Source organism: Linepithema humile, chromosome 5, assembly GCF_040581485.1.
Source record: "Linepithema humile isolate Giens D197 chromosome 5, Lhum_UNIL_v1.0, whole genome shotgun sequence".
Classification (NCBI taxonomy): Eukaryota; Metazoa; Arthropoda; class Insecta; order Hymenoptera; family Formicidae; genus Linepithema; species Linepithema humile.
Window position 1 is genome coordinate 9,997,356 of NC_090132.1, and position 13,728 is coordinate 10,011,083.

A 13,728-nucleotide genomic window follows, 5' to 3' on the forward strand; every position below is an offset into this window, starting at 1 on the left:
TACGTAATATTTTATATTAATTCAACTCTGACGTCTTGTTTGTATTACGCAATAAACAGTGTGTGTGAAGCTGGCGTATCATTTCGCGGAAACTCACAAATAATTAAGAGTTCTGACTTTATTTTCAATAGTTCTAGAGTTCCTGATAGTTTAAACAAATAGTTCTGGCCATTAAACCAACGAAAATGCCTCAGGACAAACTGAGACGCCAACTTCACGCAGCGTCTCACTTTGTCCTACGACATTTTCCTTGTCAATAATTGTTGGAAATTAAAAGATTTATAGTCCTACAAGAGTTCTAAGAAGAGTTCTGCCTTCTAAAAGCAAAAAAATATCAATAAAGATAAAATAAGAACAAGCAAATCCTTATATCTATAGATATACAGATGAGACGCCGGCCTATTTTCAAGAGTTCTGTTTATTCCAACTTAGCTCTCGTATAGTTCTGGGCATGCACAATGTCTTTCCAAAGAGTTCTGATAGTTACAATTAGAACGTTTTTTAAAAAATTATTTTGCCCGAAAAACATATTTTTTCAGGTATAAAGGTGAGACGCTGGTCGATTTTCAAGAGTTCTGTTTATTCCAACTTAGCTCTCGTATAGTTCTGGGCATGCACAATGTCTTTTCAAAGAGTTCTGATGGTTACAACAATTAAAAATTAAAAAAAAAATTATTTTATCCGAAAAACGTGTTTTTTCAAATGTAAAAGTGAGACGCTGGTCGATTTTCAAGAGTTCTGTTTATTCCAACTTAGCTCTCGTATAGTTCTGGGCATGCACAATGTCTTTCCAAAGAGTTCTGATGGTTACAACAATTAGACCTTTTTTTAAAAAATTATTTTGCCTAAAAAACGTATTTTTTCGAGTATAAAGGTCAGACGCTGGTCGTATGTCGATAATTCTATCGATTTCAAGTGACATTTCGTGTCAGTTTGTAATCACTTTTTATTTCTACGAAAAGTTCTATGCGTAAAAGTTATTAGAATGTTGATTAAACAAGTTAGGTCTCTCGAGACGCTGGACGTATATATAATGAGCTATCGAAATGAGACTGACCTATTTTTAAAAAATTATTTTGGCTGAAAAACGTATTTTTTCGAGTATAAAGGTCAGACGCTGGTCGTATGTCGATAATTCTATCGATTTCAAGTGACATTTCGTGTCAGTTTGTAATCACTTTTTATTTCTACAAAAAGTTCTATGCGTAAAAGTTATTAAAATGTTGATTGAACAAGTTAGGTCTCTTGAGACGCTGGACGTATATATATTGAGCTATCGAGGTGAGACTGATCATTATTCTACGTCATGGATTTTGAAATTTTTATTTCATTGTGTAAAAGTGTATTGTTTTAAATGTACTTATCTTGTTCTTAGCATAATCCAGAATCACGGCGTGGACATTTAAAACAATATACTTACACAGTAAAATAAAAATTTTTTAATCCATGACGTTGTAAAAAAACAATCAACGTTTCACCTCGATAACTCGGTATTTATACGTCCAACGCTTCAAAAGATCTAATTTATTTAATTAACATTCTAATAACGCATAGAACTCTTCATAAAAATGAAAAGTGATTACAGCCTGACGCAAAATGTCATTTAAAATCGATAGAACTATCGAAATATGACCAGCGTCTCACCTTTATACTCGAAAAGATACGTTATTCGAACAAAATAATTTTTTTTTTAATTTCTAATTGTTGTAACTATCAGAACTTTTTGGAGAGGCATTGTGCATACCCAGAACTATACGAGAGCTAAGTTGGAATAAACAGAACTCTTGAAAATAGGCCGGCGTCTCATCTGTATATCTATAGATATAAGGATTTGCTTGTTCTTATTTTATCTTTATTAATATTTTTTTGCATTTAGAAGGCAGAACTCTTCTTAGAACTCTTGTAGAACTATAAATCTTTTAATTTCCAACAATTATTGACAAGGAAAATGTCGTAGGACAAAGTGAGACGCTGCGTGAAGTTGGCGTCTCAGTTTGTCCTGAGGCATTTTCGTTGGTTTAATGGCCAGAACTATTTGTTTAAACTATCAGGAACTCTAGAACTATTGAAAATAAAGTCAGAACTCTTAATTATTTGTGAGTTTCCGCAAAATGATATGCCAGCTTCACACATACCAATAAACACATTTTATATTATTCACGTCAAATCTAAAAATAACGTATTAATGAAATATTCTGTTTCTTTTTGAAAAATTCTTTTTAAAAAATTGAAATTATGTAACATGCATGCAATCCTCATAATTTTTGTAATCTTTATAGTATTATGAATTGAATGTGATAAAAAAAATACGATATACACTTCATGAAACGTTATATATAGGCATATTCTCGAATTTAACTCAAACAATTACATTTTTCATAAATATAAATTTACATTTTATTTGAAATAACACCAAAAATTTAATTAAGTTGAAATAATGATAATATCGGCAAGAAAGCCAATTCATTGAATTTCAATCTTATCAATCAATCTTATCTTTCAGAAATATCTTGATCGTTTTTTTATATTCTTCATTCATCAATCTAATATGCATTGCTTTCTCAAATGTATAAAAATATAATTGAAAAACTGATATATCTATTTAAACGCTGTATCTAGCCAGCATGTATGAAAAGTTAAACAATTATATCTAACCAGCTTATATAAAAAATTAAAACAAGTATAAATTAAAAAATTTTTTTTTAAATACGTAAGAAAAAATTGCTCCCTTAATTTCTTAATAAAATTTTAAAAAATGATCATTCTTCACCTATTTTAATTATTTATAAATGTGCTAGTTTAATGTACTCATGTTGTAATAAACAAAAGATATATCCAAATCAGAAAATATAAAGAAATGCCTAATTTTTTGAAAATTTTAAATTATGTTATCAAAAAATTGGGTATAGATATTTTAAGTTTTTATATCATCTAATTAGATATATGTCCAACTAAGAAATCAAAATTGTTTTTACCGATTATGATACAATATATATTTTTTTTTCTTCGAATATGTCAATAAATGTTACAGAACATTATCACGGCTTTATTAATAACATTTCCTTTTTTACATTTTCCCTGTTCTATTCTATCTATTATCTTTTTTATGTATTTGCAATAGCATTCTATCTATTATCTCTTTTATGTATTTGCAATAGCATATCTAATAATTTGCGATAAATTAAAAGCAATTAACTTAATTATATTTTTAAATCGATAAAATTGCAAAGCTTTTTGTCACTTGTTGTAATATAGATTTCTACACTCTTAACAAAATGTATAAAATATATATTTTTCATAATTCATGGCAAGTTAAATTAATCAGTATTGAATCGAACACAAATGAGACGTGTAAAAATTCAAGGAAATTGCCATTGCCCACTCTTACAAATTCAACCACAAAAGTTTAGGTATCACGTGCGTAAAAACGTTTTCTGTTATGATTCACGACCTCGCTGGTAGAAAGTGCCATGCTAGATCCTGATGTTTTGCTAGCTCCCATCTTGACTGTCATATGTTGTATCCCCATTTAATATAATAAATTTAGTTTTGATATAATAAATTTAGTGGCGCGAATCAGCGTCAAGCTATATCTAGCAAGGCGCTAGAAATATACTATGTTAATAATGTCTGACTAGAAGTAGCCTGGCGCTAATTTACTCCAGACTACTTCTAGTCAGGCGCTATTCAAGGCTGGAAAAAGATAATTTCTGACATGGAATTTCTGGCATGGCTAGATAGTACAACATCAGAACTAGCGTGCGTCACACCACGGCTATATAGCACTATACTAGAGCTAGCTAACGCCTGACTATCGATTAAGTCGGGTATTAGACTGGAAGAATGTGATGATTTTGTGTCTGGCGCCAGTCTGCATGCCATACTAGCTCCTTATCAGACAGTGGGGCAAGTAAGTTAGCGCCAGCCTAGCACCATGGTGATTTTTCTACCAGGGCTCCTCTGTGCCGAAATAAGAATATATAAACGAATATCTCATATCTGTACAAGCTACGAAAACAGAAACGTGTTTTTGTCGTGCTAATAAAATAATAAAAGTTTTAAATCTTTGAAACGTACATTGGAATTGATTTTGCACCACATCTTTAGTAAGTACAAATTATTAATCGTTAATGTCTTAGTTCAAAATCCGGCCTCATATAAACATTAAATATCAAAATTGTGGTCAAATATGTTTTGCATATTGATTTACGATATTTTTTGCACTTTAAATTCGCATTTTTTATTCTTATTGCTTCTCCTTAAAAAAAAAAACCATACAATACATTATTAAATATTGTTATGATTTTCTACATCCTCGATCGTTTCGTCTTAAAACCACATAAATATACATAAGTAAATATCATGTTCGATTCAAGTTGGGCATCATGCAGAATAATAAAGAAGATGAACATTGTGAACATTCTAGCGGCAATAGTTGCACACAGAATTTCGCAATAGAGATATTGTATCAACCTTGTCTCGAAGAATTGCAAACGGGTACGTAATTTATAAAACCTAATTCAGTGCCCACATATTTAAATGCATTCATTATTATTCGACAATAGTTCTAACTGTGGCATTAAAGGTGGTTTTCGAGGACGTGAAAGTCAAAATAACCAGCTGTCCACAGTTGACGAAGGAACCCTTCAATCTTGCTGCGAATGGTGAGAAATCTAGAGTTCCTGATTTTGCGTTTAAAATACAACATAGATCAAATTTACAGGACTGCATGGCAACACGGCAATTATAAGATGCGACACGAAAACGATGACGCAGAGAAAGTGGAATATGAAATATTTTCTTCAGAATATTCCTTACGATTCCTTTCTCATCGGAGGGGGATTCGGTGCAAAGCCGAATCTGCCGTCCAATGGCTATGTATGCATTACTGATACTATTACGCATAAGACAACAAATCGACTTCTAGAATATGACAACAGCTTGTTACGTACTTGTTACGATTTATCGCTGTTTTAGTTTTACTTTAATTTCACTTTTTTCTTATTAATCTTTATATTGTTTTTAATTCAAGCTTCAAGGTCTCAATAGTATCGCTAATTTTTACTGTGAATTGCTGTTACAGCTCATCATGAATGCTACATTCTCACGGCCTGAACAAATTAATAACGCGAGTCGCCTTGCTTATGTAAGAAGTTTCACTGACTCGGGAATAGTGGAAATTATGAAAGAACCCGACCAAATGACATGCTGTGCAACTGGCAACTTCTTTATGAGTGAAGGTAGACCAGGACTAGTTCTTGAAGTACGAGCTAAAAAGCGCAAATATTCGAGAACCAATATCATATCGATAATAGGGAAAGCACTCTATTTGAATTATAAAATTAAAGACAAAGTTGTTGGTAAGAGACAATACAATTAAACATATTCAATTGAACAAAAAAATTAAAAACATGATAATTAAGTTAGTGCTAAAGCAATTTTTCCGTATCCAATTCACAGGCCTAGGTGGTGTATTATTGATAAACAAAGGAGAAGTGTTGGTATCTGTTATATCAAATAATATTCCAGAGAATCAAATAATCTCATCGAACGATCTTCTTAACCGAGTGGAACATCGTCCCATAAATTGTACATCGAATATAACAGCTTTTGGTACAGTTGTCGGTAGCAAAGAAACTTTGTTGAGCGCGGTACGTTATGATTACATAAATTATTTTGTTACATTGTTCAAATGTAGATACTAAGAGATAATCAATATTTAGATTAACATTTTATGGTCTTCAAACGTCAAAAAGGCTGTATTTAAACAATAAATTTTAATTCTTTCATTTTTTTCTCTTCAGATAATTACATGTATTCGCGCTAATCAAATTAAAATAATAATTTATTTTTATATTTACATTTATATTATATACAAAATGAAATAATATACAACTAGAAATACTAAAGTTTCATGCAGTTATGCTTGACTATAATATAATTTTTTAGCCATATCCATGTCATAGTTTTTTCACTTTCTCGGAAAACAATATAGGCGGACGATTTGTTAAGGATGTCACACCGGACGAAACAGAATATGTAGGATATTTCAATACAGCGGAATATCTCTATCACCTAACCTCTTAAATAATCAATTAGATGACTCAATAAAATTCAATAATAAAATACTTAAGAACAATTCTTTTGCATTGTTTAGCAGATATGTGTTACGTATTTTTATATATGATATCTTTGAATAATATGTTATAAATATTATGTTATAATATTTATAATAATACGATATAACTACAGAAAAACTCTTATGATTTTGTGAGAAAAATACAGCTTTCTCTTCTCATTTCATATATGAAAAGTAAGATAATCATTTAAAAAATCATTACTCTCTAAATTTTTTGAAGTGAAATTTTTACTCTAATCATCACTGACCACACTCCATGTGGAGTTAGCGCTCCAAACTTCACTCCAACTTAAAATGAAAATCGCTTTCTCGTTGGTAGTGTCAAAACCGGGGGAGGTTAATATATTTTGTACGTAATTAGGGATAGTGAAAGTAATTAATTGCTATCGAAAACATTAACAAAATCCCAGACAATACGCATATCCAAAATCTTTAAGATGTCGGGGAATTAGACGTCTTAAAGATGTAAACATCGTGTCAAAAAGGTGTTAAAAATGACATCTTTAAGACGTCCCGGTTTCACTTTTTTGAAAAATAGAATTTCACTCCACTTCGACGGGCAGTATATTTATTATTACTTGAATGACTTTTCACTCCAAAAGAGTGAGATTGCACGCCAAGAAATTTAGAGAATACGTAATATTTTATATTAATTCAACTCTGACGTCTTGTTTGTATTACGCAATAAACACATTTTATATTATTCACGTCAAATCTAAAAATAACGTATTAATGAAATATTCTGTTTTTTTTTTGAAAAATTCTTTTTAAAAAATTGAAATTATGTAACATGCATGCAATCCTCATAATTTTTGTAATTTTCATAGTATTATGAATTCAGTGTAATAAAAAAATACCATATACACTGCATGAAACGTTATATATAGGCATATTCTCAAATTTAACTCAAACAGTTACATTTTTCATAAATATAAATTTACATTTTATTTGAAATTACACCAAAAATTTAATTAAGTTAAAATAATGATAATATCGGCAAAAAAGCCAATTCATTGAATTTCAATCTTATCAATCAATCTTATCTTTCAGAAATATCTTGATCGTTTTTTTATATTCTTCATTCATCAGTCTAATATGCATTGCTTTCTTAAATGTATAAAAATATAATTGAAAAACTGATATATTTATTTAAACGCTATATCTAGCCAGCATGTATGAAAAGTTAAACAATTATATCTAACCAGCTTATATAAAAAATTAAAACAAGTATAAATTAAAAAATTTTTTTTTAAATTACGTAAGAAAAAATTGCTCCCTTAATTTCTTAATAAAATTTTTAAAAATGATCATTCTTCACCTATTTTAATTATTTGTAAATGTGCTAGTTTAATGTACTCATGTTGTAATAAACAAAAGATACATCCAAATCAGAAAATATAAAAAAGTGCCTAATTTTTAAAAAATTTTAAATTATGTTATCAAAAAATTGGGTATATATATTTTAAGTTTTTATATCATCTAGTTAGATATATGTCCAACTAAGAAATCAAAACTGTTTTTACCGATTATGATACAATATATATTTTTATTTCTTCGCATATGTCAATAAATGATACAGAACATTATCACGGCTTTATTAATAACATTTCCCTTGTCACATATTCCCTATTCTATTCTATCTATTATCTTTTTATGTATTTACAATAGCACATCTAATAATTTGCGATAAATTAAAAGCAATTAACTTAATTATATTTTTAAATCGATAAAATTGCAAAGCTTTTTGTCACTTGTAATATAGATTTCTACACTCTTAACAAAATGTACAAAATATATATTTTTCATAATTTATGGCAAGTTAAATTAATCAGTATTGAATCGAACACAAATGAGACGTGTAAAAATTCACGGAAATTGCCATTGCCCACTCTTACAAATTCAACCACAAAAGTTTAGATATCACGTGCGTAAAAACGTTTTCTGTTATGATTCACGACCTCTTCTGTGCTGAAGTAAAAATATATTAACAAATTTCTCATATATGTACTAGCTACGGAATCAGAAACGTGTTTTCGTCGTGCTAATAAAATAATAAAGGTTTTAAATATTTGCAAGCGTACGTTGGAATTGATTTTGCACCACATCTTTAGTAAGTACAAATTTTTAACCATTAATGTCTTAGTTCAAAATCCGGCCTCATATATGTATTAAATATCGAAATTGTATATATGTATTAATTATCGAAATTGTGACTAAATATGTGTTTTGCATATTAATTTACGATATTTTTTGCGCTTTAATAATTTGCATTTTTTATTCTTATTGCTTCTCCTTAAAAAAAACCACACAATACATTATTAAATATTATTATGATTTTCTACATCCTCGATCGTTTCGTCTTAAAACCATATAAATATACGTAAAAAAATATCATGTTCGATTCAAGTTGGGCATCATGCAGCATAATATAAAAGATGGATATTGTGAACATTGTGGCAACAGTAATTGGATACATAATTTCCCAAAAGAGATATTGTATCAACCTAGTCTCCAAGAATTGCAAAAACGTACGTAATTTAAAAAACTTAATTCAGTACATATTTAAATGCATTCATTATTATTTGACAATAGTTCTAACTGTGACATTAAAGAAGAGTTTCGAGGACGTTGTGGTCAAAATAACTAGCTGTCCACAGTTGACGAAAGAACCCTTCAATCTTGCTGCAAATGGTGAGAAATCTAGAATTCCTAATTTTGCGTTTAAAATACAACATAGATCAAATTTACAGGACTGCACGGCAACACGGCAATTATAAGATGCGACTCGAAGACGACGCAGAGAAAGTGGAATATGAATTATTTTCTTCAGAATTTTCCTTACGATTCCTTTCTCATCGGAGGGGGATTCGGTGCAAAGCCGAATCTGCCGTCCAATGGCTATGTATGCATTACTGATACTATTACGCATAAGACAACAAATCGACTTCTAGAATATGACAACAGCTTGTTACGTGCTTGTAACGATTTATCGCTGTTTTAGTTTTACTTTAATTTCCCTTATTTTTTATTAATCTTTATATTGTTTTTAATTCAAGCTTCAAGGTCTCAATAATATCGCTAATTTTTACGGTGAATTGCTGTTGCAGCTCATCATGAATGCTACATTTTCACGGCCTGAACAAATTAATAACGCGAGTCGCCTTGCTTATGTAAGAAGTTTGACTGACTCGGGAATAGTGGAAATTATGAAAGAACCCGACCAAATGACATGCTGTACAATTGGCAACTTCTTTATGAGTGAAGGTAGACCAGGACCAGTTCTTGAAGTACAAGCTAAAAAGCGCAAATCTCCGAGACCCAATATCATATCGATAATAGGGAAAATACTCTATTCGTATTATGGTGTTAAAAACAAACTTGTTGGTAAGAGACAATACAATTAAATATATTCAATTAAACAAAAAAATTGAAAACACGATAATTAAGTTAGTGCTAAAGCAATTTTTCTGTATCCGATTTACAGGCCTAGGTGGTGTATTATTGATAAACAAAGGAGAAATGTTGGTATCTGTTATATCAAATAAAATTCCAGAGAATCAAATAATCTCATCGAACGATCTTCTTAACCGGGTGGAACATCGTGCCATAAATTGTACATCGAATATAACAGCTTTTGGTACAATTCTCGGTAGCAAAGCAACTTTCTGGGACAAGGTACGTTATGATTACATAAATTATTTCTTTACATTGTTCAAACGTAGATACTAAGAGATAATCAATATTTAGATTAACATTTTATGATCTTCAAACGTCAAATAGGCTGTATTTAAACAATAAATTTTAATTCTTTCATTTTTTTCTCTTCAGTTAATTACATGTATTCGCGCTAATCAAATTAGAATAATAATTTATTTTTATATTTACATTTATATTATATACAAAATGAAATAATATACAACTAGAAATACTAAAGTTTCATGCAGTTATGCTTGACTATAATATAATTTTTTAGCTATACCCACGTCATTGTTTTTACACTTTCTCGGAAAACAATGTAGGCGGACGATTTGCTAAGGATGTAACACCGGACGAAACAGAATATGTAGGATATTTCAATACAGCGGAATATCTCTATCACCTAACCTCTTAAATAATCAATTAGATGACTCAATAAAATTCAATAATAAAATACTTAAGAACAATTCCTTTGCATTGTTTAGCAGGGTTGTGTTACATATTTTTATATATAATATCTTTGAACAATATGTTATAAATATTATGTTATAATATTTATAATAATACGATATAACTACAGAAAAACTCTTATGATTTTGTGGGAAAAATACAGCTTTCTTTTCTTATTTGATATATAAAAAGTAAGATAATTATTAAAGAAATCATTACTCTGTAAATTTTTTCGAGTGAAATTTTCACTTTAATCATGGAGTCACTGACCACACTCCATGTGGAGTTAGCGCTCCAAACTTCACTCCAACTTAAAATAAAAATCGCCTTCTCGTTGGTAGTGTCAAAACTGGGGGAAATTAATGTATTTTGTACGTAATTCGGGATAGTGAAAGTAACTAATTGCTATCGAAAACATTAACAAAATTCCAAACAATACGCATGTCCAAAATCTTCAAGATGTCGGGGGATAAGTCGTCTTAAAGATGAGGACATCGTGTCAAAAAAAGATCAAAAATGACATCTTTAAGACATCCCGATATCACTGTTTTGAAAAATAAAACTTCACTCCACTTCGACTGGCGGTATTTTCATTATTACTTGGAATGACTTTTCACGCCAAAAGAGTAAGATTCCACTCCAAGAAATTTAGAGAGTACGTAATATTTCATATTAATTCAACTCTGACGTCTTGTTAGTATTACGCAATAAACACATTTTATATTATTCACGTCAAATCTAAAAATAACGTATTAACAAAATATTCTATTTCTTTTTGATAATTTCTTCTCAAAAAATTAAAATTATGTAACATGCCTGCAATCCTCATAATTTTTGTAATCTTTATAGTATTATGAATTCAGTCTGATAAAAAAATACCAAATACAATTCATGAAACGTTATATATAGGCATATTCTCGAATTTAACTCAAACAATTACATTTTTCATAAATATAAATTTACATTTTATTTGAAATAACACCAAAAATTTAATTAAGTTGAAATAATGATAATATCGGCAAGAAAGCCAATTCATTGAATTTCAATCTTATCAATCAATCTTATCTTTCAGAAATATCTTGATCGTTTTTTTATATTCTTCATTCATCAATCTAATATGCATTGCTTTCTCAAATGTATAAAAATATAATTGAAAAACTGATATATCTATTTAAACGCTGTATCTAGCCAGCATGTATGAAAAGTTAAACAATTATATGTAACCAGCTTATATAAAAAATTAAAACAAGTATAAATTAAAAAATTTTTTTTTAAATACGTAAGAAAAAATTGCTCCCTTAATTTCTTAATAAAATTTTTAAAAATGATCATTCTTCACCTATTTTAATTATTTATAAATGTGCTAGTTTAATGTACTCATGTTGTAATAAACAAAAGATATATCAAAATCAGAAAATATAAAGAAATGCCTAATTTTTTGAAAATTTTAAATTATGTTATCAAAAAATTGGGTATAGATATTTTAAGTTTTTATATCATCTAATTAGATATATGTCCAACTAAGAAATCAAAACTGTTTTTACCGATTATGATACAATATATATTTTTATTTCTTCGCATATGTCAATAAATGATACAGAACATTATCACGGCTTTATTAATAACATTTCCCTTGTCACATATTCCCTATTCTATTCTATCTATTATCTTTTTATGTATTTACAATAGCACATCTAATAATTTGCGATAAATTAAAAGCAATTAACTTAATTATATTTTTAAATCGATAAAATTGCAAAGCTTTTTGTCACTTGTAATATAGATTTCTACACTCTTAACAAAATGTACAAAATATATATTTTTCATAATTCATGGCAAGTTAAATTAATCAGTATTGAATCGAACACAAATGAGACGTGTAAGAATTCACGGAAATTGCCATCGCGCGCTCTTACGAATTCAACCACAAAAGTTTAGATATCACATACGTAAAAATGAAACTTGTGAAATACGTGATGGAAATGTTTTGAAATTTTCCACGAAGTCAAATTTCTATCAATCGTGACGAAAGTTTGCCGCGATATCTTAATTGCAGATCAAGTTGAGTTTGCGCCGCCGTTTTTTATTACATCAAAAAAGTTTTTCTCCCAAGTTTTGCGATAATAGAGGAAATTGTTTTGCGGCACGTGTCGGAACGAAAGTTGCGCGAATTCTTGCTTTTCGATGTGATAATATAATGATAAAATTACAACATCTGGGATAAATTATCTCAGTTATTTGGGATAATGTAACATGAAAAGAATTATTCCGGTTCTGGGATATAAATTATGGAATACAAACCATCCCGAAAACTTCGCGCTTGTTACAAACCAATAAATAATACCAAAGAAATCAAAGCTAAAAGAACGGCATAATATACATAGTTATTGTATATTAAAAAAGTTTTTATGTAAAATTTGAAGAGTGTATAATAATAAAAATAAATTTTGAAAGTTTATTTATATTTTAATTTAATATAACGTTTAATATAAACTTAATTTCAATTTTATTTTAATATTTTGTATTATTAAGAATTGGAGATGTTAACAAATAGTTAGCTTTATAAAATCATCTCTATGAAAATATAAACTTCAAACTTTTCAAGAATTCAGGAATTTATGATTATAATGAAGTGCGCCGCTCAAAACTCTGTATTCTTCAATTTAAAACCGCAACATTCTACGTTGTTTTGCATAGCAGATGCAATGTCTGGGATACTCCACTTTGTTATCCGTTAAAAATCTCAAACTTTCGTCGTTCGGTATAATTAATTAATTGTTGTGACAATCAGTGAATCAATACAAAATGCAATAATGATAGATTAATAAAAAACGTGTTTAACCGTTTATTTCTGCTTTATTAAAAAAAAAACCCGTGTGAGGTGTCTCGGACACTGCGCGGGACAGCAATTTCTACTATTCGCAATATAAAGAGATACAATTTGTCTCGATGTACTGCAGAGCCATACGTCTATCTATAACTACGTATGTAAATTCCTACATCTGGTAAACCCACGTACGTGATAAGAGTACAAAGTGGCAGTGTTCTCTGACTACATAAAGTACATTATTTATTATTTTTATATGAATATAGAAAAAGAAGAGAAAAAGTAAGAGTTTGCTAGATTACTTTAGAATATTTATATCCGTAAATTTTTCATAATTTTTAATAATATGGTTTTGCTAATAACATCGTGTGACACGAATTTTAGACCACAAACCAGACAAGATGATTATTATAGATTTTTTGTCGCTGAAAACGAATCCGTTAATAAAATTGCTCTATCACGTCACATTTTAGAGAGAATTGAACCTAAAGGTGTCGAAAATGGCATTTTTGGATACTTTTGAGCTTAAGTATCTTAAAAATGTGACGTGACAACATCATTAGCGATAAGGCAATTTCATTAGCGAATTCGTTTTCAACGACAAAAAGCTATAAGA

At 29.2% G+C, this 13,728-nt stretch overlaps 2 protein-coding genes across 4 annotated transcripts; both read left to right on the plus strand.

The window, feature by feature from the left end:
* The first annotated feature begins 3,821 nt into the window (after positions 1-3,821).
* On the plus strand, positions 3,822-7,857 carry LOC137000148 (ester hydrolase C11orf54 homolog). 2 transcript variants are annotated; one of them, XM_067356033.1, is made up of 7 exons: positions 3,822-4,106; positions 4,377-4,497; positions 4,566-4,664; positions 4,724-4,878; positions 5,084-5,360; positions 5,461-5,651; positions 5,950-7,857. In XM_067356033.1, exons 2-7 carry the CDS (start codon positions 4,386-4,388, stop codon positions 6,085-6,087), a joined length of 972 nt encoding a protein of 323 aa, XP_067212134.1. In that variant the 5' UTR covers positions 3,822-4,106; positions 4,377-4,385; the 3' UTR covers positions 6,088-7,857. The 2 variants fall into 2 exon arrangements, with proteins under 2 accessions (XP_067212134.1, XP_067212135.1); XM_067356034.1 differs by having other exon boundaries at positions 5,996-7,857.
* Positions 7,858-7,972: 115 nt separating this feature from the next.
* Positions 7,973-11,768, plus strand: LOC105667974 (ester hydrolase C11orf54 homolog). 2 transcript variants are annotated; one of them, XM_067356035.1, is made up of 7 exons: positions 7,973-8,249; positions 8,547-8,667; positions 8,752-8,830; positions 8,890-9,041; positions 9,247-9,523; positions 9,624-9,814; positions 10,113-11,768. In XM_067356035.1, the coding sequence occupies exons 2-7, from the start codon at positions 8,575-8,577 to the stop codon at positions 10,248-10,250; spliced, it is 930 nt and encodes a 309-aa protein (XP_067212136.1). In that variant the 5' UTR covers positions 7,973-8,249; positions 8,547-8,574; the 3' UTR covers positions 10,251-11,768. The 2 variants fall into 2 exon arrangements, with proteins under 2 accessions (XP_067212136.1, XP_012215547.1); XM_012360124.2 differs by having other exon boundaries at positions 8,131-8,249; positions 8,732-8,830; positions 10,113-11,757.
* The last annotated feature ends 1,960 nt before the right edge of the window (positions 11,769-13,728 follow it).